General features: G+C 35.3%; 2 protein-coding genes across 3 annotated transcripts; both read left to right on the top strand.

Annotated features, from left to right (window-relative positions):
* The first annotated feature begins 577 nt into the window (after positions 1-577).
* On the top strand, positions 578-8,611 carry LOC111703416 (spliceosome RNA helicase DDX39B). Its single transcript, XM_023475356.1, has 9 exons — positions 578-971; positions 1,386-1,490; positions 2,626-2,718; positions 3,219-3,402; positions 3,568-3,686; positions 4,608-4,739; positions 5,142-5,260; positions 7,865-8,030; positions 8,372-8,611. Exons 1-9 carry the CDS (start codon positions 741-743, stop codon positions 8,501-8,503), a joined length of 1,281 nt encoding a protein of 426 aa, XP_023331124.1. The 5' UTR covers positions 578-740; the 3' UTR covers positions 8,504-8,611.
* A 94-nt stretch (positions 8,612-8,705) lies between these two features.
* On the top strand, positions 8,706-24,872 carry LOC111703414 (uncharacterized). 2 transcript variants are annotated; one of them, XM_023475354.1, is made up of 16 exons: positions 8,706-9,738; positions 12,834-12,987; positions 13,948-14,157; positions 14,251-14,419; positions 14,765-14,874; positions 15,238-15,305; positions 16,411-16,504; positions 16,974-17,333; positions 17,390-17,441; positions 17,516-17,565; positions 17,648-17,858; positions 18,513-18,586; positions 18,645-18,698; positions 21,377-21,824; positions 22,515-22,651; positions 24,287-24,872. In XM_023475354.1, the coding sequence occupies exons 1-16, from the start codon at positions 9,647-9,649 to the stop codon at positions 24,368-24,370; spliced, it is 2,367 nt and encodes a 788-aa protein (XP_023331122.1). In that variant the 5' UTR covers positions 8,706-9,646; the 3' UTR covers positions 24,371-24,872. The 2 variants fall into 2 exon arrangements, with proteins under 2 accessions (XP_023331122.1, XP_023331123.1); XM_023475355.1 differs by having other exon boundaries at positions 21,380-21,824.

The raw sequence follows: 24,872 nt of genomic DNA on the forward strand, positions 1-24,872 counted from the left end.
GATTTGGTCATTTGAATTATTTTTATGTCCATGTGAAAACTATTTTGTGATGATTGTTTGACCCAGCTTTTCATGAAATACAAAAATTTTAAACTGCATAGTTCAAATGTGTAAATAATGTTTTGTATGAACAACAGGAAATTACGATTATCAGTTTAGATTGAACAATAGTTCAAACGATAAATAGTTTAAATGATCAATAGTTCAAACAGCAGTAGTTCAAATGTGGATCTGTACCCAATCGAATCGGTCGGAAATATTTAGGCTGTATGATTTTAAAAATGTCCAAAAAAATGAACCATATTAAGAGTGCTACATTGTCTAATGTTAATGACGTTTTTTTGACACCCAGTATGTACTAATGTTTTAATGTACTAAAAACCGGTTTTTGAACAACGGACTTTAGTGGGCTTTAGCGGACGTTAGTCCAGTCGATATGGCACATCTTAATTTGGTTGTAGACATAGTTGTCGTCTTTTACAATAATTTAAATTTGCCGCTTAAAACTATCCGCGGCAAAAACCGGTTTTATTTTCCGGTATGTAGTCACGTGATTGAAAATTAGCTTCCACCCAGCACCATGGCAACTCTGGCAACACGTCTCTAGCATTTATCGGTTTAGTCGCCATCTTTAAATCGCGAACGTTTTGCTTTCCAATACAACACATCAATTTTCCAAATCCTTCAAATATACCTGAATCTAGCACAATTATCTAAGTTTCATTTAGATAAAAGATAAAATGGCAGACAACGAAACTGATCTTTTGGATTACGAAGAGGAGGAACAGACTGAAACCGTTGAGGCAACTGAAAATGGAGCTGGAGACAAGAAGTCCGGAGTCAAGGGAAACTACGTCTCCATCCACAGTTCTGGTTTTAGAGATTTTCTTTTGAAGCCTGAGATTCTCCGCGCCATCGGAGATTGTGGTTTCGAGCATCCTTCAGAGGTTCAGCACGAATGCATTCCTCAGGTACGACAGATTATGGGTCTGTCCTAGCCGCAGCGCTCGGCCCCCTAGCCCATCCTAGCCCCAGCGCTCGGCCCAGAAAGTGTCTTAACTAACCTAACCCGTGGCCGCAGCGCTCGGCCCCCTAGCCCATCCTAGCCGCAGCGCTCGGCCCAGAAAGTATCTTAACCTAACCTAACCCTAAATAACAAAAAAAAATAATTAATAATAAATTTGCTGAAAAATAAATGGTCATGTACTAAATTGATAGGAGGGGGAGGGGGCCTGGGGGGGTCCATAAATCGTATACTAGGACAGACCCCTTTAGAGTGAATAACAAAACAAACCCATTAAATCTACTAACATTTGCCTCCTATTCAATGCATTCCATGTTATTTTCGTGAATTTATCTTTATTACTTAATACTTTTTAACCTAGGCTGTTCTGGGTATGGACATTCTGTGCCAGGCGAAGTCTGGTATGGGTAAGACAGCTGTGTTTGTCCTGGCTACCCTGCAACAGATTGAAATGGTTGATGGAGAGGTAGATAAATTTTCTTTCTTGGAATTATTCACAACTTACTCTGAAGTGGTTTATTGTATCGCCGTTTTTGAATGGGAATTGATTTTTGAGGTTTTGTGTTACCAAAGTTAATTTTAAACCAGGTTTATATCGCCTATTTTATTTATATCACATTTTACCGAAATTTTATCAAGGCAGATTCTTTATTTGTTCATTTGGTTTTAGAATTTACTCTTTTTTCCACCAATTCAACCTTGTATGAGTGTTATAGTCCGTGCTTAGGATCTGCAGTATTTTGACTCCTGCCGTATTCGAAAAATTTGCGAATCCATGGACTCCGAATGGGTAAAATACCATAAAAAATGGATTACAAGCAAATCGCTTAACCCTATTACGACTGACCTCTGGTTTACCCAAAATGGGTCTCAGTGACCCCCCCCCCTCTATTTTATTTTTTGGAAACAAATCTTTAACATTTGATAGATTTTGGGAAAGCCCTTGGACTCTTCTTCAAAAATCTGAAGAACAAATTTCGAATTTGCCTAAATCCAACCATTTATTCCAAAATCTAGCATGAAGTGTGTAAATTAACAAAAATCGCGCTAAATGACAAATAATACATTTGTTGAGCACTTGCCCCAGCGAATTCAAATATTCAAAAATATCTGCAAAATTAGTAAAATATGAATGTGTATTCAAGAAAAACCATAATTGCGCAAATCCTCTTCTAAGTTCTTTGTGTAAAAATCTACGCCAAATTTTGACTTATTGCAAAACAACTAGAAGGGGGGGGGGGTCAGTAAACAGAATAGGGTTTAAAATTAGCGATAAACGAACAAAAAAAATTTTGTTTAAAAAATAAATCGGTAAATCTCGAAGAAATATTTATGACCTGGATCCGGATCCATTTTTTTCCAGATTGGATCCGGGATCCGCATCAAAATGAAATGTATCCTAAGCACTGGATTAAAATTAAAGATTTTTTTTGAAAAATTGAAATCAAGCAAGGGTTAACATTTTCGTCAATTATCATTCCCTCTTTGCTTTAGAAATTTAATCTTAATTTCTTGATCACTTAAGATAAAAGAAAACTTGTCTAATAATCCCTTATTTCCTCCCTCTATTAATACATCTCGAATTTGTTTACTGTTTTTAGGTATCTGTATTGGTTATGTGTCATACGAGGGAGCTTGCTTTCCAGATCAGCAAGGAGTATGAACGGTTCAGCAAGTTTATTCCTAATATGAAGGTCAGTTCATCAGGGCTTATGGAGGTGTCCCAAACTTTCAAGCTTCATGCGTTGACAAGTTATATACATCTTCTAGAGAAATAGACTAAAATCCTTCTACTACTCAGAGTTTTAAACTTTGTTCAGGTCTTAGTCTTACATTTCATTTTTTATTTATCAAATCCCTTTTCCTAGTGAACTAGTTTTTTTTGGGGAAAATTGATATCTGATAAAAGATCAGCTTACGTTTTGAAACTTCTTATGTACACAATGGGGAATAAATTCAAAATAATTTTTTTTTTATTAGGTCTCCGTTTAAATATGTAAAACCCAACTTACCACCCTATTATTTCAAGTTATTCAATATATACAACTGTTATATTTACAGACCTAAATTATTTTTATGTTCAGAGAATTATGGACAAGTGTGAGAAATGATCTCTGAAATTTTTCTTTTCATTGCTTCGTTATTTTTGAACTGTTATTCAAGCTTTTTTACTTAACATTCATGTTTTATTTAGGTCGGAGTTTTCTTCGGTGGACTTCCGATAGCTAAGGATGAAGCTGTTCTGAAGAACAATTGTCCACACATCGTGGTCGGTACACCTGGACGTATACTTGCTCTTGTCCGAACCAAGAAGCTACCCATCAAGAATTTGAAACATTTCGTCCTGGACGAATGTGATAAAATGCTGGAGCAACTTGGTAAGACATATTTCTTTGTTCAAGTTAAATTGCCTCCCCCCCCCCACACACACACACACTAAAAAGCAGGTTGTTGGGTATAAGACATATTTGTTAATGAAGAAAATATTTCCTCTGCGTTGCCTGTTAGATTTAAATTCGCAATTAAATTTAATTATTATTTAGATATGAGGCGAGATGTGCAGGAGATTTTCCGGTCAACCCCTCACGAGAAGCAAGTGTGCATGTTCTCTGCTACCCTCTCCAAGGAAATCCGACCTGTCTGCAAGAAGTTCATGCAAGATGTACGTGAGAAAGTTGAAGCCAGTCCTGGCTAACATCCTGCCCACATCCTCGCCGAGCTTCATACTCGCACAGTCATTCCTAAACTAAACGGAACGCTGCCAGAATACTGCCACCCGTCACTAGCTAGCATTACTCAATCAATCAATCATCCGCTCGTTGTCTTCGTCTCTTAAGTATCAAATCATACCGTTCTTAGCACCTCAAACGTAACCAAGCATCTCATCACACACGACACATCTGGCAGGTTCTGATTATCCATCTTGTAAATTAAAGGAGAAAAGCAAGATTGCTTCAGCAAATGGTTTAATATGTCGGGGAACCAACATGGTTTGGGGATTGGAAAAGTAAGAAAGATCCTAACGAGATTTGCATCGTGAATTTCTCGAGGTGGAGGTGAGTGGCTCGTAGAAACAACTGCGCAGCTTTGACGGATCAATATTTCAATGTTAAATCTGGGAGAGTTGAGCTCGGCACGGTTTGTATGCACCAGGAATATAAGAACTGAAGACCTTTATTTTTTTTAAATAATATTTTGGTTAGCTTAGTCTAACGTTCAGTATTTATGGGTATCGGGTAGGGTGGAGGGATATTCAAACTTAAGGTTTGAGAATTGATCCTGTTAAGTCACGCCACGGAGAAGGGTCGGTTTACTCCGTCCCTGATCTGAGGAAGTTCCCTGGAGCCTGGGCTGAAAGAGCCAGAGTATAGAACTCTTACGTCGGATCATCCGATGGGTTACTCAGAGCAAAGTGATGCGTGAACCTCCTCTCTGGAGGAACTCAAGAGGGGCCACTCTAACGGGATCGATCTCAACCTTGATATTCAAATTAATTTTGTGTTTCTGGGAGAGTATTGAATCTATGATTGGATAAAATATCAAATTGTAAATCCCAGTTAGGTTTGCATTAACGTTTTTTTAGCCGATGGAAGTTTACATTGATGACGAGGCCAAGCTGACTCTTCATGGTCTCCAGCAGCACTACGTCAAGCTGAAGGACAGCGAGAAGAACAGGAAACTGTTCGAACTACTCGACGTACTGGAGTTCAACCAGGTGGGTTGGAGAATATTAATATTGTCTTAAGTACTTAAAATTTAATTTAATTTCATCGAGTAGCAATTACTGTAGACATATTTACAAGTGACCCTCCTATTATACAGTGGCGTGTCTGATTCACAGCCTTATTTTAAAGATAAATAAGATTTTTCTTTTTTTAAGGTTATTCGGTGTACTGCATAAATCTGTTGAGTCACTTTTTCAGATGAACTAAAACGAAAATGAGACACTTTTCTTATGGGAAACTATATATAATTCATCCATAATTAGACAAAATTTAAAGAGTACCGTTCTGAATCGGAAACTCCACTCTATAAATAGAGATAATCTTAACTCACTTCACAGTCTCTCGTGAAAACGCAAAATTGTTCAAATTTTATCTCACTGTCATGATTTCAGGTTGTTATATTTGTGAAGAGCGTGCAACGCTGCACTGCTATGGCTCAGCTTCTGGTTGAGCAGAACTTCCCTGCCATCGCTATACACAGGGGAATGAGCCAAGAGGAGAGACTCTCTAGGTAGGATATCTCGGGTTGGATCTCTTATTAGGATATCTTGGGTTCAATTACATCTCTGGGTAGGATATCTTGGGTTAAATAGGATCTCTGGGATATCCAGAATTCAGCAAGATCTCTGGGAGGATATCCTGGGTTCAATAAGTTGTCTAGATAGGATATCTTTGGTTCAACAAGTTTTAGGCACTTGGCAGGATATCTTGGGTTCAATGAGATCTCTGGGTAGGCTATCTCGCAGTGCTTTGGATTCATTTAATTTTGATGCGGATCCGGATCCTGGATCCGCACAGAAAAAAATGGATCCGGATTTGGATCCGGATACGGATCCAGGTCATTTCTTTAAGATAAACTGAATTTAAAAAAAAAAAAAATCATTTGTTATTTTTTCGCTTATTTTTGTCCTAAAACCATTCAGAAATAAGGAAATTTTTATAATCTCCCTTTTTTCAAAAGTAAAGATTTGGGTTTTAGGAGTAAAAAGTTTTTTTTTTGCAGTTTTGGGTTGATATTTTACCCCGTGGATCCGCATATTTTTGGTTTTATATGGTTTAATATGATCTCTAGGCAGTGTATCTCGGGTTCAATAGGATCTTTGGGTAGAATATCTTAGGTTCATTAAGATCTTCAAGTAAGGATATCTCGGGTTCAATAAGATAAGTAGGAAGGATATATGGGTTCAATTACATCTTGGGATAGGATATTTCGGGTTCAATGAGATCTCTGGGTAAGAGATCTTGGGCTCATTTATTAAGATCTCTGGGTAGGAGATCTTGGGCTCATTTATTAAGATCTCTGGGTAGGAGATCTTGGGCTCATTTATTAAGATCTCTGGGTAGGAGATCTTGGGCTCATTTATTAAGATCTCTGGGTAGGAGATCCTGGGCTCATTTATTAAGATCTCTGGGTAGGAGATCTTGGGCTCATTTATTAAGATCTCTGGGTAGGAGATCTTGGGCTCATTTATTAAGATCTCTGGGTAGGAGATCTTGGGCTCATTTATTAAGATCTCTGGGTAGGATATTTCTAGTACATTAAGATATCTGGAAGAATTTTTGTGGTATTAAAATTCATTTTTGGTTTTCAACCATTCTTGGCTAAATTGAGTTATCGTGTCCAATTTTTTAGGGATTTTGAAATGTGTCACCATTTTGGAAATTATTTTACTAATTAAAGAGGATATTTGACAATGTTTTAGAATCTTTTTCTTTTCTTATGGTTAAGTATTCAGAAAAAGGTGAAAAATCGCGTTCTTTTAACACCTCTCTTAAGCTCCATCCTGGAGTAGTTAAGTAAATTTTTTTTTTCAAACTCAATACTATTGCTTCTTAATAACACTCTGAATTTAGAATTTGCCTAAAAATGCTAAATTGACAAGTTTAGAGGCAAGTGTGTAAGTTATTGGCCAAAAAAACGTAATTTAAAACCGTTTTCGGTGTATTTTTCTCCCAACTCCTCTTGCTTGGTGAAATAATGTCGCCTATAAAAAAAAATTGTTAATTCATAAAATGATTACCAAGATGTGCTTTGATGCCTCTATAGCAGTGCAAATAAAAACAACCCCAATATCTTTAAAGACCACGGAGGTATAATCCATTCGGAGAATTATTTTCGTCTAAAGATGACTTTAATGTAATGTCACTCAAAAAGCGTGGTTTTAAGCGTCGCTTGATTAGTTGACTAAAATTTCTTTATCTCAGCTGTTTTAAAAGATGTCCCTACATTTGTTTTTTCCTGTGCAATCTCAACATAAAAGGGCATCTTTTTAAGAATTTTTTTTTTTTTTTTTTTAGTTGCATCATTTCAAGCAAGAGGAGTTCAGGAGAAAATAAGACCGAAGACTGATTTTAATATATATTTTTTTGGCCAATATCTTGCACATTTGCCTCTAAATTTGTCAATAAAACACTTTCAGGCCATTTCTTAGCTGCCAAATTATTTTTAAGAAGTATGGAATTAATTTTGAAAAAAAAAGTTTAATTAACCACTCCCAGATATGATAGTGCTGAAGAAAGATGTAAAAAAGATGCGATTGACTACGATAACTCAATTTAGCCGAGAATTGTTGAAAAAAGGAAAAAATGGCGGGAAGAAAAGTAAAATGGCTGGTCCATTTAAGAAAATTATTTTAAAAAGCTAAAATTTCGTATTTGGGCTCGTTTTACCCTAATGCTTCCTAAAAAATGTTTTGCACATCTGATTTTTTTTCAGGGGCACCCTAGAACCTACTTCACCCCTCCTTAACCGAGTAAAAGATTAAAAAAAAAACAATATGAAGTAATCATTTGGCATTATTCTGTAGACTTTCCAGGTCTCAGAATAGTTGAGATTGAATACCTAGCTGTTTCTTCTAGGGAAATATTTCACTTACAAGATTTGTGAAAACCTTTACTTGTTAAAGGTAAGTTTTCAAAAATCTTTTTCTCGGTTAAGGAGGGGTGTGTAGAAATTTCAATAAATTGTCGAACGAGAATAAGAGATTTGTCCAATATTTGTGAATTTTTTATTTTTAAATTTTCCCTCGTCATGCCACATTTTCATTCAAGAAAACAAGATTTAATATTCGTCGTCGTTCTGGCAGTTTACACAAGTTATAATTTTGTATTTTAGGTACCAACAGTTCAAAGACTTCCAGAAGCGTATTCTGGTCGCGACCAATTTGTTTGGCCGAGGAATGGACATAGAGCGTGTCAACATCGTGTTCAACTACGACATGCCCGAGGATACCGACACATACCTTCACAGGGTCGCCAGGGCTGGAAGATTTGGTACCAAGGTAAAACCATTTTACATTAGAGATAGAGCAAGAGATATTTTTAACTTTTTTCCCCCTAAGATATGATGCTGCTCTATTGTAACACAATAACCCGGGGGTATATATTTTATAAAATATTGAAGTTTAAATATGAGTGGGGAAAATTGAAAATAAAACGGCAAGTTTTCTCAAACTTTTAGCCTAAAATTTAATATCCCCCTAAAAATCATTTATTTTTCCTTAATTCAGCGTAAAAACGCGCGCAAAGAAATTGCGCTCTGTGCCAACATTGCCATCATACCTGAAATAAACCAGTAAATCTAATATGTAATTAATGTTTTTAATTTCCTTTTTTCATTCAGGGATTGGCCATCACCTTTGTCTCCGACGAGAGTGACGCTAAGATCTTGAACGAGGTTCAAGAAAGGTTCGAGGTTGATATCACCGAGTTACCGGAGGAAATAGATCTATCATCATACATTGAGGGCCGCTAGTTCAGACGGATACACCAATATTGTAATACAACCATTGCATTATACAAATATTGTAATAACTGAAGGCAAATTTGAATGTAAATTGAATATATCTGTTTTCTAAATCTACTTTGTTTCTCATCTACGAAAATAAGACTTAAATAATATTATATAATGTTCACTTTAAACATTGCGGTAGGTTAAATGTTACTTTAAATGTTCTATGGAAGTATTGTTTACTCGCAGAATAATAATTCTCACAAAAAAATGTCTGGGCTCTGAGAAGGTTTACTGAGAGATATCATCGGGATGGAATTAACATTACTGAGAGAAACTTTGGAGAAGATATTCGTCTGTTTGGAAAAATGTATTTGTTCATCCCTTCACAAAGAAACATTGCAATGTGAGGCACAGACGGATAAAAATTTAATAGTTCTATATTTAATAGTTACTCTTAACAGTTCTATATTTGGATAAATCTGTGTTAATTATGCAACCTCGCATGGGTTATACTATATTCTAGTTCAAGTTAGGCAAAAATAGATATGTATCTAGTCGCGGAAGGTTTTTTTCAGTTAATAAAGTAAATTGTTAGAATTTATGTGCCCTCGAAACTCGGATTTTCCGAAGACACCAATTGTAAAATGAAGAACTCAATTTTTTTCTACAACTCTTAAATACTTCATCAAAAGCCTTGTTGAGTTTTATTTTAAGATGGGTGCACGAACTATTGCACAGGAATCAAAGGGAGAAGTTTGACGAGTACTATCTCTATTGGAGCGTATTGTGAAAACTACAGAGAATTCATTGTAAAATCTACAAAAGAAAATAAAGAAACCTAAATGTATGGGACGGAAATTCTCCGAAGGGATTAGAAAACCAGCTTCTGAAACTGACTACTGACTCGAGACAGTCAAACTAAGGAAGAAATGAGATGAAACACATACAGAGAAGCTAAACTATGTATTATGTAAACAGTAGAGGTTAAGTGCTGAAAAACCACAATATTTATATTTATTATTATTGGAAATATTTATTTCAACATTTTCTGTTCAATTAAAATCTAATATTATGATGTGAGAGATGTGATAAAGCTATTTATTAATGTTTATGTGATCTATCATCTGATATGTTTGTGTTCCGCCACTTGACATAGATAAGAAAATGTTCTACTCCACGGATCTGCTGACCGCCAAGGGTGGGAAGTTCAATATGATCTGGTTACTTGGTGTCTCAGTTTCTCAGGAGAAGAAAAGGTTTGTTTGGACCGTAGAATCTCCCTGAATTAATGTTGGGCAATGCTTGTACGAGAGGAGGGGTGTTATGATCCGGATCCGTTGGATCTTGAAGATTTTGGCTTCCTGGATCTGGATCCGCAAAAACATGGGGATCCAAGGGGTAAAATATCAACTAAAAACGGCAAAAAAAAATTTACTCCGTAAACCCAAATCTGATTTTTGAAAAAAGAGAGATGATGAGAATTTCCTCATTTCTGAATGGTTTGAAAAATATTTTTTTTTGTTAAAGAAATTCAGTAAATCTTAAAGAAATGACCTGGATCCGGATCCATTTTTTCCAGTGCGGATCCGCAACAAAATTAAAAGGATCCTAAGCACTGGTGTTAATATTTATAAAAAGTAATACCCTGATGCACGGCTAATAAACTATCCAGTTAACCGCAAACGCCAACTGACCGGCAAACCTGGGGGCTTTCTATTAGCAGAGAAAAGAATGGGAGTGGGTGAAATTATTTCTTACACGACAGAAATACAAAGATATCTTGCCAATAATTTATTAAAAAAGGCTTATTGGACTGTTGTGAATCGGGCATTTTATGGGTTAGATTTAGAGTCACTTGATATTACAGAGTCCCCTTTAGGTCGTCTTCAGATTGGTCAGTTTTCTGAGGCACTGCTCTAAATCATCTCAATCTAGTCGGAATTCAAAATATAAAAATAGCAGAAGTGTCGCTCATAAATTGTTGTAGCGCATGGAAATCATTGAGTTTAAGGCTAGATGACTACGAGGCACCACGCTAATTTAATTTAATTGTAAATCTAAGGAGAAAAAACTATTTGTATTTCTAATGGAGTGACGAGGTCACAAAGTCGTACCACTAATGTAGAAATTCTGCACTTCCTTGTGCCCAGTTTGCAGGGGACAGAAATATATTAAAGAAATCTGATTTCAAACTAACACCCATTTCAATAGTTTAATGCCGTTTTAACGTATGTTGCAGCAAAAATTAAATAGAGTTTGGTGTTTTTCCATCATTTTCAGTTGCGATTTCTAAAGAAAAGTATTTCTGTCGTAAAAGAAATAATTTTACTCGATTTCATTCTTTTCTCTGCTAAAAGAAATCCCCTAGGTATGCCGGTCACTGGCGGCTCACGCTCTCAAGCTGAAATTGTTGAGAATTTTGCCAATTACTTCTAAAAACCAAAACTAACAGCAAGTGCTTTACAGTGCTAAAATGTAAACGTAAAGGGCTACAGAAAAGCATCAGTGAGTTAGAGCGGTAAAATCTAAGCTTAGGGCGTTGCGACACTTCTAAGTCAATCCTGTCTTAAAAAGTGATGAGACTGTTTATAAGCAGGCTGAATCTTATATGTGCGGTAGGTTAGCGTTTGCTATCAATTAAATATATTTATTAGCCAAGCAAACCCCCAGGTATCCCGGTAGGTTAGCGTTTGCGATTAATTAAATATATTTATTAGCCAAGCAACCCCCCAGGTATCCCGGTAGGTTAGCGTTTGCGATTAATTAAATATATTTATTAGCCAAGCAACCCTCCAGGTATCCCGGTAGGTTAGCGTTTGCGATTAATTAAATATATTTATTAGCCAAGCAACCCTCCAGGTATCCCGGTAAGTTAGCGTTTGCGATTAATTAAATATATTTAAGTAACTAAGTAAGCATCTATGCAGCAGAGGCAATGGACTGAATTTACATCTTTCCAATACAGAGAAACGTCAATATCTTTCTTATTGTCATATACAAGATTTAAAGGTTACCTTTAAAAATCGAGAATTTTATTTATGATTAGGAGTTGACTTCAAATTACGTCTACCATCATCCCATAAATTTCTACTTGATTCTTCCGATTTAAGAAATGCAAATTATCATACAGAGTGTCCCAAAAAAATTCAGTGACCTATTGGATATCGTCTTTGTTATGAATTAGCATTGTAATACCTAATTTCAAAAGCCATAGTACTATTATGTCTGCTATGATAAGGGTAGAAGACTGTAGAAATTGTGTCTATAATGTCTCCGCAAGATGAACATTGAACAGTGAAGACGGACAAGTTACTCTGTTTGTATACTGCAGTTTTCTTGTTTTACCAAGTACACCCTTACGCAGCCAAAACATAAACAAACAAAATGTGAACATAGCAGACGAAACTCTTACAGATTACAGCTTTTTCACTAGGTATCACTAATCACTATACTAAATCAAAGAATTATTTAAAAAGACGATATCAAATTCGTCACTGAATTTCCATGTTTATTGGGACACCCTGTATAATGATGAATGTTGATATCGGACCCATACTCCAGGCTTCTTATTATCATAAATTTGTTTTTTTTTATGTCAAGTAGATTTATCCGATTCTTCCACAGAGCATACTAAGGAAATGAATTTTAGCCACAAAGTAAGTTTTTATCCCTATTTCTTTTTAGAAAGCTTTCCGTCCGCAATGTTTCCTAAATTGTGGAATGAAATTGAATTTGACCTTAAAGAAACTAAATCTGCAAAAATATTTAATCAAAGAGTAATCAATATTTATCTTGAGAATTATGAGAGGTTTAAATGCGAAAAACCTAGCTGTATATCGTGTGAATAATTAAAAAAAAACATCTAAAATAACTGAAACTTTAATAGCTCATTATGTTTCTGTATCTACCATCATTAACACCCTGTATTTTAATTTATCTCTACATAAAAATCCCTCTGATCTCACCCTGTCACAGATCACCTGACAATCTCCTTCCTTCCAATCAACTCCTAAATTATCCAAAACATATCTTGATATGTGTAACCAATTATATTCAGTATCGTTAATTAACTTCGGGCCAACCACTCAAAACAACCAACCCTGGTTAGGCGGGTCCAAACTGCAAAGTAAATTATGATTGCTTATTTGTAATATCTCATGAATTTGAAGTTGATATGAAATATGAAATAGTCAAAGTTTGAAATATCAAAGGTTTACACAATCAGGTTACAAAAATAAAGGGACCATAGAATTATTCACCAAGTCATAAGACTGGACTAACACTTAGTCTCTTTTTGTATCCGGCCTAGAGAGGCAACAACTACCCATACACAACCATCCAATATCTCTAGGAAGCTTGAGGAGAAGTTAATGCTGGCAAATGATCTGATCGAACAGAACATGGAGCTGAGAAGAATGTTACCTGTTCGAGGAAAGGAACGGAGCTTCTCTCTTCATGTTAATAGTATCCTTCTCCACGGCCTATCCATCAATCTCAAGTTCAAGGTTTTTCTTCCTTTCCCTCTATTCCTTCTTACACTTTACTAATTCTTCATGCACTGTACTAATCCTTCATATAATCTAATAATCCTTCATGTACTCTACTAATCCTTTATATACTCCACTAATTCTAATACTCGACTAATTCTTCATTTACTGTACTAATCCTTCATATAATCTACTAATCCTTAATATATTCCTACTAATCCTTCATATACTGTACTTTTCCTTCCAAAGCCTCCTAATATTTCTTAAACTGTATAAATCCTTATACTCTAATTCTTCTTAAATAAATCTTATTCTTATATTCTTTCTATTCTTCTCATACTCTTCTTATCTTATCCTTTTTATAAACTTCTTATCCTTTTTATACTCTTCTTATCCTTCTTATACTCTTTTTAATCATTCTTATACTATACCAATTATTCTTATACTCTTCTTTATCCTTCTTATACTCTTCTTATCCTTCTTATACTCTTTTTAATCATTCTTATACTATACCAATTCTTCTTATACTCTTCTTTATCCTTCTAATACTGTTCTTTATCATTCTTTCACTATAGCAATTCTTCTTATACTTTTCTTTGTCATTCTTATACTCTTCTTTATCATTCTTATACTATACCAATTCTTCTTACACTCTTCTTTATCCTTCTTATACTCTTCTTTATCATTCTTATACTATAGCAATTCTTCTTATACTCTTCTTTATCCCTTATACTCTTCTTTATCATTCTTATACTCTACCAATTCTTCTTATACTCTTTATCATTCTTATACTCTTCTTTATCCTTCTTATACTCGATCTTCTTTATCATTCTTATACTATACCAATTCTTCTTATACTCTACTGTTTTTGCTTATATACTCTGTCATAACTCTCAAACATACTTCCTCATTTTCTTCTTTTTAAAAACTCTATCAAGACCTTTTTTTCAAGTGAGGGCTACTAGATGTTATATTTAGGTTGACTTTGTATACCGGCGGATAAACCAAAACAAATCAACTCGGCGGGAGGAAGTGCAGGAGATTGACTGCTTACCGGGGACTGAAGCCTACGTATTGCCGGCGGAGATGGCGGTTGATATTGACTGGGGAAGAATGAAGAACAGGGTTGACATGTATCAACTTCCCTCGGAGTTAGAGTTAGGCAACTCCATAGATCTTCCTTCACAGGTAAACTACGATCATTGACTCAACAGTCTTTTTTCGTGTTTAATGTTGATGGTAAGAAGAACAGAAAATTTATGGTTGAACGTTTTCTTTTAGGGAGCTTTTGACGCCTTTGGTGGATCTATGCTGGATAATGGGTTTGGAGAAATTCTTCCACGAGGGAACGGGGAGACTAGTGATCTTCTTGACAACTTCCTTGAAAGTGAAGCTGGTGGAATTACGCTTCAGGTTTCAGCTCAGGACAAGATTGATATTCCTGCTCCAGGTATCACAGTAAATTGTTTCAATATAAAATGTCGTCTTCCAGCCACTGGACCTAAAAATAACAGTGAAATATAGCTTATTGCTAGATACTGTTCAGAATTACAAAATTGTCAGAGAACAAAAACAAATTAATTAATTTTACAATTTTAAAACTGAATTATATTACCTTGTTAGAATGCTACATATATAATGTATATCCTGAAATAATACATGATGGTGTGCGATCATAAAACAAGGCTAGAAATTTAAAAGGAAGAGTGAAAAGCTTTTAGAGTCATGTAAAATATCGGATGAAAAGTTTTTGTTATCACAACATATTCTTGATTATTTTTTAATGTGCTTACAGATCTTGAGGTTTCCGCTGAAGAAGAGAAGAAAGATGGGCGACCAGGCGGACGAAAAAGAAGTGCTGACGATGATGTCGCAAATCCTAAGAAAGGAAAGAAATCACCGAGGGTATATATATTATTTTTATAATTTATTTTTATCAATGTTAGAAAACATGAGGACAATTTAAAGTTAATCCCCAATAGGTTCCAAATACCAGAATATTTTTCTATATGTACAAAGTTGTAATCTCTGTTTGCTGCTTGTTTGATTGTTTTTTTTTCGGGTGTCTGTTTGGGTGTTTGTTTGTTTTTATGTCCGATCATAACCCATCAACTCCTTGGCCGATTTGCCTTATATTTTGATTGGGGAACTCGTGAGAATCACGGGAATTTTCTTAGCTTGGGGTTGAGAGTCTAAATTTAGTGGATCGACTTAAATAGCAAAAACTTCAAAAGCTAAAAATCTTTTTTATTTAATTTTCTTATTAAGAGAGACGAGGTGACAATTATGCAAGAAGAAGACGAAAATATGATCCCAGATGCTCCTCTTCGACCCAGGTATAGAGATCATACAAACATGAATAGAACATGCATACTTCACATAGTCCCTTCACACATAAGGATAAGTGTTCCTTAATCTTCAATCTCCAGCCTTGACATAAAAAGGTTTAAAAAAGAGATAAAAATTTTATTTGTTTTATAAAATACAGAGATTGTGTGCATAAACTGTTTTTTCTCCTTGTAATCTAAAATGTTGTTAGCTTAGCGCAGAAACTGCCATTCAGAGTCGTTTTAGAAGAAATATCAAGTTTTATGACACCCCCAGAAATGGCAAAAATAATAAGGGTCGTACTTAATGTGTTTGTTCTAAAATAGTCGTGTGCGATCATATTTGAAACCTGAAATTCTTCAAATCTTTAAATTGGATTTATTCAGGATTCCCTCGGTCAAAGATTTTGATTTTTTATACATTTTGAACTTAGGTTGACCTCCTCTTCAGCGTAGAATTAATTTCATCTCTGAGCACAAACTTCATGTCTTGAAAGGGTTAAGCCTCACTATGTAGAGTATATTACAATAGGGCCCTTACAGGATGAAATTTCATACTGTACAGTGTACAGCTTTCCACTTCTCGAAGTTCTCCAATAACTTATCTTTAAAACAGCAATTTGAATTTCAAGAAGTTCTTGAACCGATCAATAATTTGGAGGGTATCGTCGTTTTTATAGCTTGAAAAGTGTTTAATTCTGACATTTTACTTCTTTGCATTGTGGCAGAAATGCACATTGCACAACTTAAGCCTTATTCTTACAGAGAAACTATAATTGAAAAATATTTTTTTTTTTTTCAAATTAAAAGAGAAGATCATGAACATATTTCTCATGCATTCTTGATAAAAGAACGCCAATGTCAAATGGAAAGGCACCTTAAAACAACCTCTACAGTTCCTTTCATAGAGTTTTAGGTTGTCATGAAAGTTTCCTTGAAAACCTTGAATTTTTAATAAAAAAAAGATAATCATAGTTTTGAAAATTATGATTTTTTTGGTGATCTTATTTTAAAAGAGATGGAAACATATATAAACAGGACTAAGCAAGAATTTGGTAGAAAACTATCAAGTAGTTTCTAGGATTTCATAATTCTTAAATTCAACCATTTCTAGGGTTCCCACTCAGCTGGATCTTGTAACCCCAGCTCTCGAGATTCAGAAGAGGAGAAGAACTCCCAGAAACCTCTTCTCTGGTGATAATTCTCAGGTTTAGAGAAAAGCAGGGGTTTTAGGAATCCCCCCCCCCCCCCTCCGGGAAATGAATGGATAGAAAAATTAAATGAGTTTCTAGAGAATCAGATAACTGTGAAATAAATGTAGTCTTTGATCTTTCTTAAATTAAAGATTTAAAATTGTTGATTCTAGGATAACTCTCTAAAAAATGTTCAGGGCACTTTAGTTTCAGCCTTCAGCTCAGTTTTAAAATAAAAGATCAGAGCTGAAAACTTTAGAATGAAATATCCAGAGAAGCTCATAATTTCTTGATATCCAGATTAAATATTGCTTGTTCTCCACATGAATTTAAACTCCAGATTAATTATTCGACGGGATATCTGGATATTTCATTCTAAAGTTTTCAGCTCAGTATTGACTTTCATAATGAAAAGGATTAGTAGACGACTAAAAGATCACTATTTTCTAGCTCTCACTCCTAGTTTTTATCTTTGCTTCGTCAGGACGAGCAACCGGAGATCCAAGACAAGAATCTGGAGAACGATGTATTCTTGCCTGACAACATCGGGATGGAAGTACCTCTCAACGTGGATATCGAGGTGCCCATGGACACGGACATCCAAGAGCCTCTCAACGTGGATATCGAGGTGCCCATGAACATGGACATCCAAGAGCCTCTGAACATGGACATCGATGTGCCTAACATGGACATCCAAGTGCCTACTGTGCGTGAAGTATCTGAGCAGATTGAAACAGAACAAGAGGCTGGTGAACCTGGAATTGGCGAGGAACCTATTGATAGACCTGCTGCAGGAAATGATAATGAAACTCCAACAGAAGTTCTCCGTCCTCTCGTTTTAAAGGTAGGTTTCTTTAAATAAAAAGATATAACGCTGACAAATAATATTATTACTTGAAGAAGAAGAAGGAGTCTACAAGACAACCGAGGAATATGCTTAAAATTGATAAAGGTAAAATTATAAGCTACTAATAAATTAATAACAATTATACTAAAAAAGGTGGACTTAATATAATTTTCTTCCAGACAAGCAACTTTCAATGGAAACGATCCATGCAAACCTTAACAACGACGGGGTGAGTAAAATTTTATCATTTATCAGATTTATTAAATTTCGTGAAGACACATTCTTTTTTACCATGTAACTTTTTTCGATAGGACTTACTTCTGAAGAAGGATTCAGTGAGCATTGGTCTAAGCTTTAATTTCTCCGGGTCTGGCAGGAAGTTTGGGGGTAGTCTCAGTAAACACTGGGACAAACAGCTCAGGGTTTGCAAAACAGTGACTGTAAATGATTTTGAGGAGGATATGATTATGAGAAATATATCTGCTAACAATTCAAATAATATCTCCGCAATCTCCGCTATAGGTAAACTAGCATTTTAAGTAAAAAGTATAAGTTTGCTGATTAACCACAAGTGGTGTTTAATTTCTTGTAAATAATGCACTTACTCGCTAAATAAAATAAATGAATTAATTTTTAAGTGGGAGGGGTGAGGGGGTGTTGGGATAAAACTATGAAATGAGAAAATACTTGTCTTTTGATGTCCAATTTATTATTTTTCCCCCCAGATCATAAAAAACCATTTCCTCTCTTCCCCCCCCCCCATAACAGCCTGTTAACAATATATTTTGAAAAAACTGACATTATCTGTTGGTAAAGAAAAATAAAAAAATAATACCTAGTGGTAGATACAGAGCGTCCCATATAATATTAGATTATCTTCAATCTTCAAAATACACACATTCATTCTTCTTAAATTTTCTGATTTTCCCCCCAAATCGTAATTTAGACCCATTGATGCGGTCTAATTTGATGTGGGACACCCTGTATGATCTAGATATAAATTCTAAACCGTTCTATTTTGAGAACATTTTTATGTTCTCACATAACCTCATCTCATTAAAAAAATCCAAATAAATACTTAGTTTACCACCTACAAAATAAAAGCCAAAAAGATTTGAATCAATAGAAATCTGAAGTTATTTTATTGAAAATAAGAAATGAAAAGATTTATTTCAGGTCAGAATAGCAGGCTTAGTTTAAACACTTCTATAAATCGGTCACAGGATGGCCTCGAACCCAGGCAAAGTAAGGTTAGTAATGAAAAAGTTGGTTCGAAATCTTCAACCGCTGTTATCTGAATTGTTTTAGGAGCCTCCCAGGTTGGATATCATTACGGAGAAATCCCAAGAAAATTCTGTCCAGGTACATCATTCAGGAGGGGGGGCTGAGCGATTCAACATTTGAGGCTTCAAGGCTTGAAACCCTTGGTAACCATAGTTTTCGCCAATCCGGATCCCAGCCCCCCCCCCTTTTACGCCTCTGCAGTCGGCAATTATTTCTGGTAATATTGGAAGTAAAAAAATGTAAACAACGGTTTGTAAATGTAAATTGGCTATAATTTTGTGATTATTGTTTCGTAAATCATTTTAGGTGAACACATGAATGTTCTAAATTATTTCAAAAATTAAAGACGATTTTGATGTCGTTCCTTAATTATCAAAAATCCTGCCCTTCAGGAATATTAGTTTATTTGAGTTGGGTCGGCATAAATTAAAAGAGGGCTTTAAAAATAACGACCAACAAATCTCTAGTATTTAATTCGGATTCCTTGTTTGAAAAAACAGGTAAAAAACCTTCAAATCAGAGAACAGAATTGTATTTTACATAAATCATTCATTGATAACCGAAGCACTTCATGCAAATTCAATTTTTATACTTGACTCAGTTTTAAATGACACTTTCATTCGACTGCAGCATAAACGAATTATTAAGTATTTTTAAAAAATACATTTCGTCAGGAGAATTTCATGACGGGCGGATTTTTGGTAATGTCAATTTGGTAATGACAATTTGGTAATGACAATTTGGTAAGGTGACAATTTGGTACCAAATTGCAGGGTGGCCAAAATGTACGGATTGTACGGATTTTTTATTTTGTAACCCTAAAATTGTACGGATTGTACGGATTTCTTTTCAAATTGTACGGATTGAACGTTTTTTTATCCTGGAAATACACCGTTTTTTTTAAATTTTCACTCATTTCAGCAAGTTTTTCATGAAAATTTCAAAAAAAAATTTCGTCAAAATGAAGTTAGTTTAACTTATTTTCTGCATTCTAAATAATATTAGATTGATTAACGTTTCAATTGACAATCAAAATTCATTCATAATTTTCGAGATCCCAGAAGTGTTCATTTGAGAATATGTTCCAGAAGTGTTCATTTGAGAATGTGTTTATCTATCTGTCTATCTGTCTAGCTATCTGTCAAGCTAACTGTCTAGCTATCTATCTGTCTATCTATCTGTCTATCTATCTGTCTAGCTCTATGTCTAGCTATATGTCTAGCTATCTATCTAGCTACCTGTCTATCCATCTGTATATCTATCTGCATGTCAGTTTATCTATCTTTTTATTTATCTGTTTATAAATCCTATCTGTCTCTCTGTTTATCTATATGTGTATGTGTCTATCTGTTTCTCTGTCTATCTATCTGTCTGTCTGTTTATCTATCTATCTATCTATCTGTCTCTTTATCAGATCTGAGAACATCCTCTCAGGTTTCTTCCGTTTATCTGTAAATCTTTTCATTTTTAGTTTAATATTAACTTTCTTTTAACTGAGTGTGCAACCCCTGTACCACGCTATTTTTAATTATATTAGATCCTAAATCTTCACTTCACTCTTTCTAATTATAACTTGATTGTTTGGTTGTTATATGGCCTACACACTGATCTAAACAGTTTTAAAAATTAGAATCAACGCTCTCTAGTTCTCTGGTTCTCTGGTTCTTTAGTTCTCTGGTTCTTTGGTTCTCTGGTTCTCTGGTTGTCTGGTTTTCTGATTCTCTGGTTCTCTAGTTCTCTAGTTCTCTAGTTCTCTATTATCTAGTTCATTAGTTCTCTAGTTCTCTGGTTCTCTGGTTCTCTAGTTCTCTGGTTCTCTAGTTCTCTGGTTCTCTGGTTCTCTGGTTCTCTAGTTCTCTAGTTCTCTTGTTCTCTATTATCTAGTTCTCTAGTTCGCTAGTTCTCTTGTTCCCTATTATCTAGTTCTCTAGTTCTCTAGTTTTATAGTTCTCTGGTACTCTGGTTCTCTAGTTCTCTAGTTCTCTATTATCTAGTACTCTAGTTTTCTGGTTCTCTGGTTTTCTAATTCTCTGGTTCCTAGTTCTCTAGTTCTCTAGTTCTCTAGTTCTCTAGCTTTCTAGCTCTATAGTTCTCTAGTTCTCTAGCTCTCTAGCTCTTTAGTTCTCTGGTTCGGTTCTCTGGTTCTCTAGTTCTCTAGTTCTCTAGTTCTCTAGTTCTCTAGTCCTCTAGCTCTCTAGTTTTTATGGTTCGGTTCTCTTGTTCTCTGGTTCTCTGGTTCTCTAGTTCTTTAGTTCTCTAGTTCTCTAGTTCTCTAGTTCTCTAGTTCTCTAGTTCTCTAAGGATTCCAGGGATTTTTTTTTGAAAATTGTACTGATTGTACGAATTTGTTAAAAAAACGTACGGATTGTACGGATTTTTTTTCAAAAATTGTACGGATTTTTTTTCGAAAATTGTACGGATTGTACGGATTTCCTCTGAAAATGTACGGATTTTTTCAAAAAAGTTTTGGCAACCCTGATTAATTGTCATTACCAAATTGACATTACCAAAAATCCGCCCATCAATTTCATTGTGAAACACTTCCAAATTACAAAAACAAAAATCAATACTCTCAATTCAGTCAATTTTTCACTTGCATTCCGTTTATATAAGTTTTACTCCGCTATAGGTATATACCATGTAGCGGATGTGTTATTTTCACCAAAATCCATGGAGTCATAACTTACTGATTAGTTATGACACTGAAAATGCAATTAAGTCTTTTAATGATTTACGCAATACTTAATTATGTTCAGAAGATTGGCGACCCAGATATTACGCCTCAGGATATTATTGCTGTTGGGCAACCACATCAGGAAGACATTACTGACGTCCTTCCCCCTCAAGAGAATATTGCGGACGTCCAACCTCCTCAAGGGGATATTGCTGACGTTCTCCCTCCACAAGAGGACATTGCTGACGTTCTCCCTCCTCTAGAGGACATTGCTGACGTTCTCCCTCCTCTAGAGGACATTACTGACGTTCTCCCTCCTCAAGAGGACATCGCTGAAGTTCTCCCTCCTCAAGAGGGTCATGATGATATCCCTCCTCCGGACGGTTTTCCAGATGACGTGCAGCGGACTGATGAATTTGCATTTGAGAAAGAGATGGAGATTCTGGCCACTTCTACGAGGGAGTTCCTGAATGCAGTGGAGGAGGTCTGTGAGGAGAAGAATGATGAGTTCTTCACTTACTTCTCAACAGGTTTAGTCCTTTAAACGTCTTATTTAACTTTTAAGTAAGAAAGAGTTGAAACACTGCTAAGGATCCATTACATTTTGGTGCGGATACGGATCTGAATCCTGGATCCTGATTCAGGTCATGAAAAGAAGAATTTTCAAATTATTTTTTAAAATGCATTTTGATACTAAAACTTAATGAACCATTGAGAAATAAAGAAATTTTTAATAATCTAATTTTTTCTATAGCTCAGTTTTGGGTTTGATAGCAAAAGGTTTGGGTCTGTCCTAGTGAACGATTTTTTGGACCCCCTACCCCTCCTATCAATCTTGTACATGACCATTTATTTTTCAGCAAATTTATTATTATTTATTTTTTTGTTATTTAGGGTTAGGTTAGGTTAAGACACTTTCTGGGCCGAGCGCTGCGGCCACGGGTTAGGTTAGTTAAAACACTTTCTGGGCCGAGCGCTGCGGCTAGGACAGGCTAGGGAGCCGAGCGCTGCGGCCACGGGTAAGGTTAAGTTAAGACACTTCTTGTCAGACCCATGTACAAAATTGATAGGAGTGAGGGGGGGGGTTTGTTTGTTTGATATTTCGCCCGTTAGATTCGAATCCGTGGATCCGAGTCCCGGATCCAAGAAGCCAAAATGTTACGGATCCGGATTCTAAGTACTGGTTTGAAAAATGTTAGCGCAATGTTTTTGTTTCCTAGTTTGTCCTCCTGAACATACACAGCGGAGTAAGGGTGCGACTAGTTTCTTCTCAATGCTAACCCTGGAGAAGAAGGAATGTTTAAGAACTGAGCAGGAACAATTCGTGGGACCAATCAAAATTAAACTTCTCCAGAAGGTTGGTCTTATTTAATATTTGTATCGTTAATGTTACCTTAATTCTGTACAGAGATTAAGAATAATTTTTTTATAAACTTAAAAGAGAGAGAATTATTTTGGCAGAGTGGGATTCCGGTTGTGTGCAATGCCCCGTAAAATTCCAAAACAGAGAGGGATTGAATTTTGTAGATCCAGAAAAATAATATCTTTAATCTGTGGGATGCCTGAGTGGAGACTGGCAGCTGGTGGGGTCTTATATGTAAGACATGGGGCCGCAGAGCTCGGCCCCCTTGCCTGTCCTAGCCGCAGCGCTCGGCCCAGAAAGTGTCATAACTTAACCTAACCAGTGGCCGCAGCGCTCGGCCCCCTAGCCTGTCCTAGCCGCAGCGCTTGCCCCAGAAAGTGTCTTAACCTAACCTCACCCTAATCAAATACTAATTATTTTTCTGGATCTACAAAATTCAATCCCCCTCTCTCTGTTTTGGAATTTTACGGGACATTGCACACAACAGGAATCCCACTCTACTCTATTTTTGCACCTTATATAGTAAATTAGTACAGCAAACTTTACCTATAGCTTTAGGTTAGTAATACTGATCAGATGAAAATGTTCACTGTTAAGGGTTCAAAGTACTGTTACTAATAAACAAATTTAATGAAAGATCACTTGAAAATACGTCACAGTCCCTTAAGACCAAGGATGTAATGCGTGGAAAGTTATTTTAGAAGTGTACGCATGTTTTGTACACTGCAGTGTACTGTCACTGGGCGGTAATTTAAACACAAGACGGATTTCGAAGCCTGACATGGGATCCATCTTTCACCTAAATAATCAATGAAACATTCTGGTCATAGGAAACTATTATGTGAGTTATCAAAATTCAATGCTTTTAACCTCCTCCTATACTAAACGAACACTGATGCATCTATTCTTGTTTACAAATTCCGCCCAGAGAGAACTGGTTTCAATATGTACGCAGAGTATAAGCAACATGCAATTAACTTTTGTTGCATTACATTCATGCTTAACACAAACAAATGGTTAAATGGAAAACTTAATTTTTTTAAAGACCACATCGATATGATTTAAAATGTGCAATCAAAAGCAACCGGGGATATATGAGGGCTTTGTGAATTTTTAATAAATCCCAAAATCTCATAAGTTAATAAGAAAAAAAATCAAAAAAAAATCATATAAACGTCAGATGAGAGACTATAATATTATTAATATCATATTTAAATTCTAACATCCAAGTAATGATTCAGATGAGAGTTGTTTATTAATATTGTAACTGCATCATATCTATAAAATTATAACTTAATAAGAGTGGTTTAAAAATGGTTTACAAAGCCACGTTTGTAGGTACAGTCCTTAATACAATAGAGACGGTTTTCTATCTCAATTTTTTCATTTCTATCAAGCTTTCAAATAGTATGGATACACAAAAACATGGAAACAATAAGAAGCTTTCAATAACAGTTTTTCTTTGTTTACTTGTGAACTTGTAATTTGAAAAAAGCTTGCTAAAAAATCAAAACTTAAATAGAAAAGCCGTCTTTATTATTTTGATATGAATGCTGACCACTGTATTCAGTTACACTTAGGAATCAAGACATTAAAATCTAATAACCAATGAACTTCTTGATATGATAGGCTGCAGAGTTCGAGAGCCATACAGAGACCAGCAGCAGTGGAAGTAGGAGTAGCAGCATTCAAGGCTCCTTCCAGGAGATGTAAACCACCAGTGCATGGCCATGACTGGATATGTTTTTCAGCAGTAGTTGGTCACACCCAAATATTAACCTAAAATTGATCGTGTGTCTAGAATTGAGATTTAATGTAACAATGTTTGAGAACTTAATAATTTGCAAAGCTTAATATTTCTGCTTTTGATCATTAAAAAAATTTGACATTGTAAAATTTTAAAATACTAACATGTAAATCCACGCTTGAATTTAGAAAAGAAAATTATGAACCTGTAATAGTGCCATACAAAATCATATATGTTGTTACAGTCTAGTTATTTGAAAATTATTAACTAAATTTTGGTTTGAGTGATGAAAATCAATACTTTCGTACAATAGAGGCAATACAAATAACTTCTTAATAACCGATTTTGTTAAAAAGTCACTGAGTACAATCGTACAAGTGTACAGTACAGTACGCTTCTTGTTTAAATTGTCAGTATAAGTGTAAGTATTGAAGTAAAAGTAAATATTTATAACTCATTGTTTCAGAA

The sequence above is a fragment of the Eurytemora carolleeae genome, unplaced genomic scaffold, assembly GCF_000591075.1.
Source record: "Eurytemora carolleeae unplaced genomic scaffold, Eaff_2.0 scaffold547, whole genome shotgun sequence".
NCBI lineage: Eukaryota > Metazoa > Arthropoda > Copepoda > Calanoida > Temoridae > Eurytemora > Eurytemora carolleeae.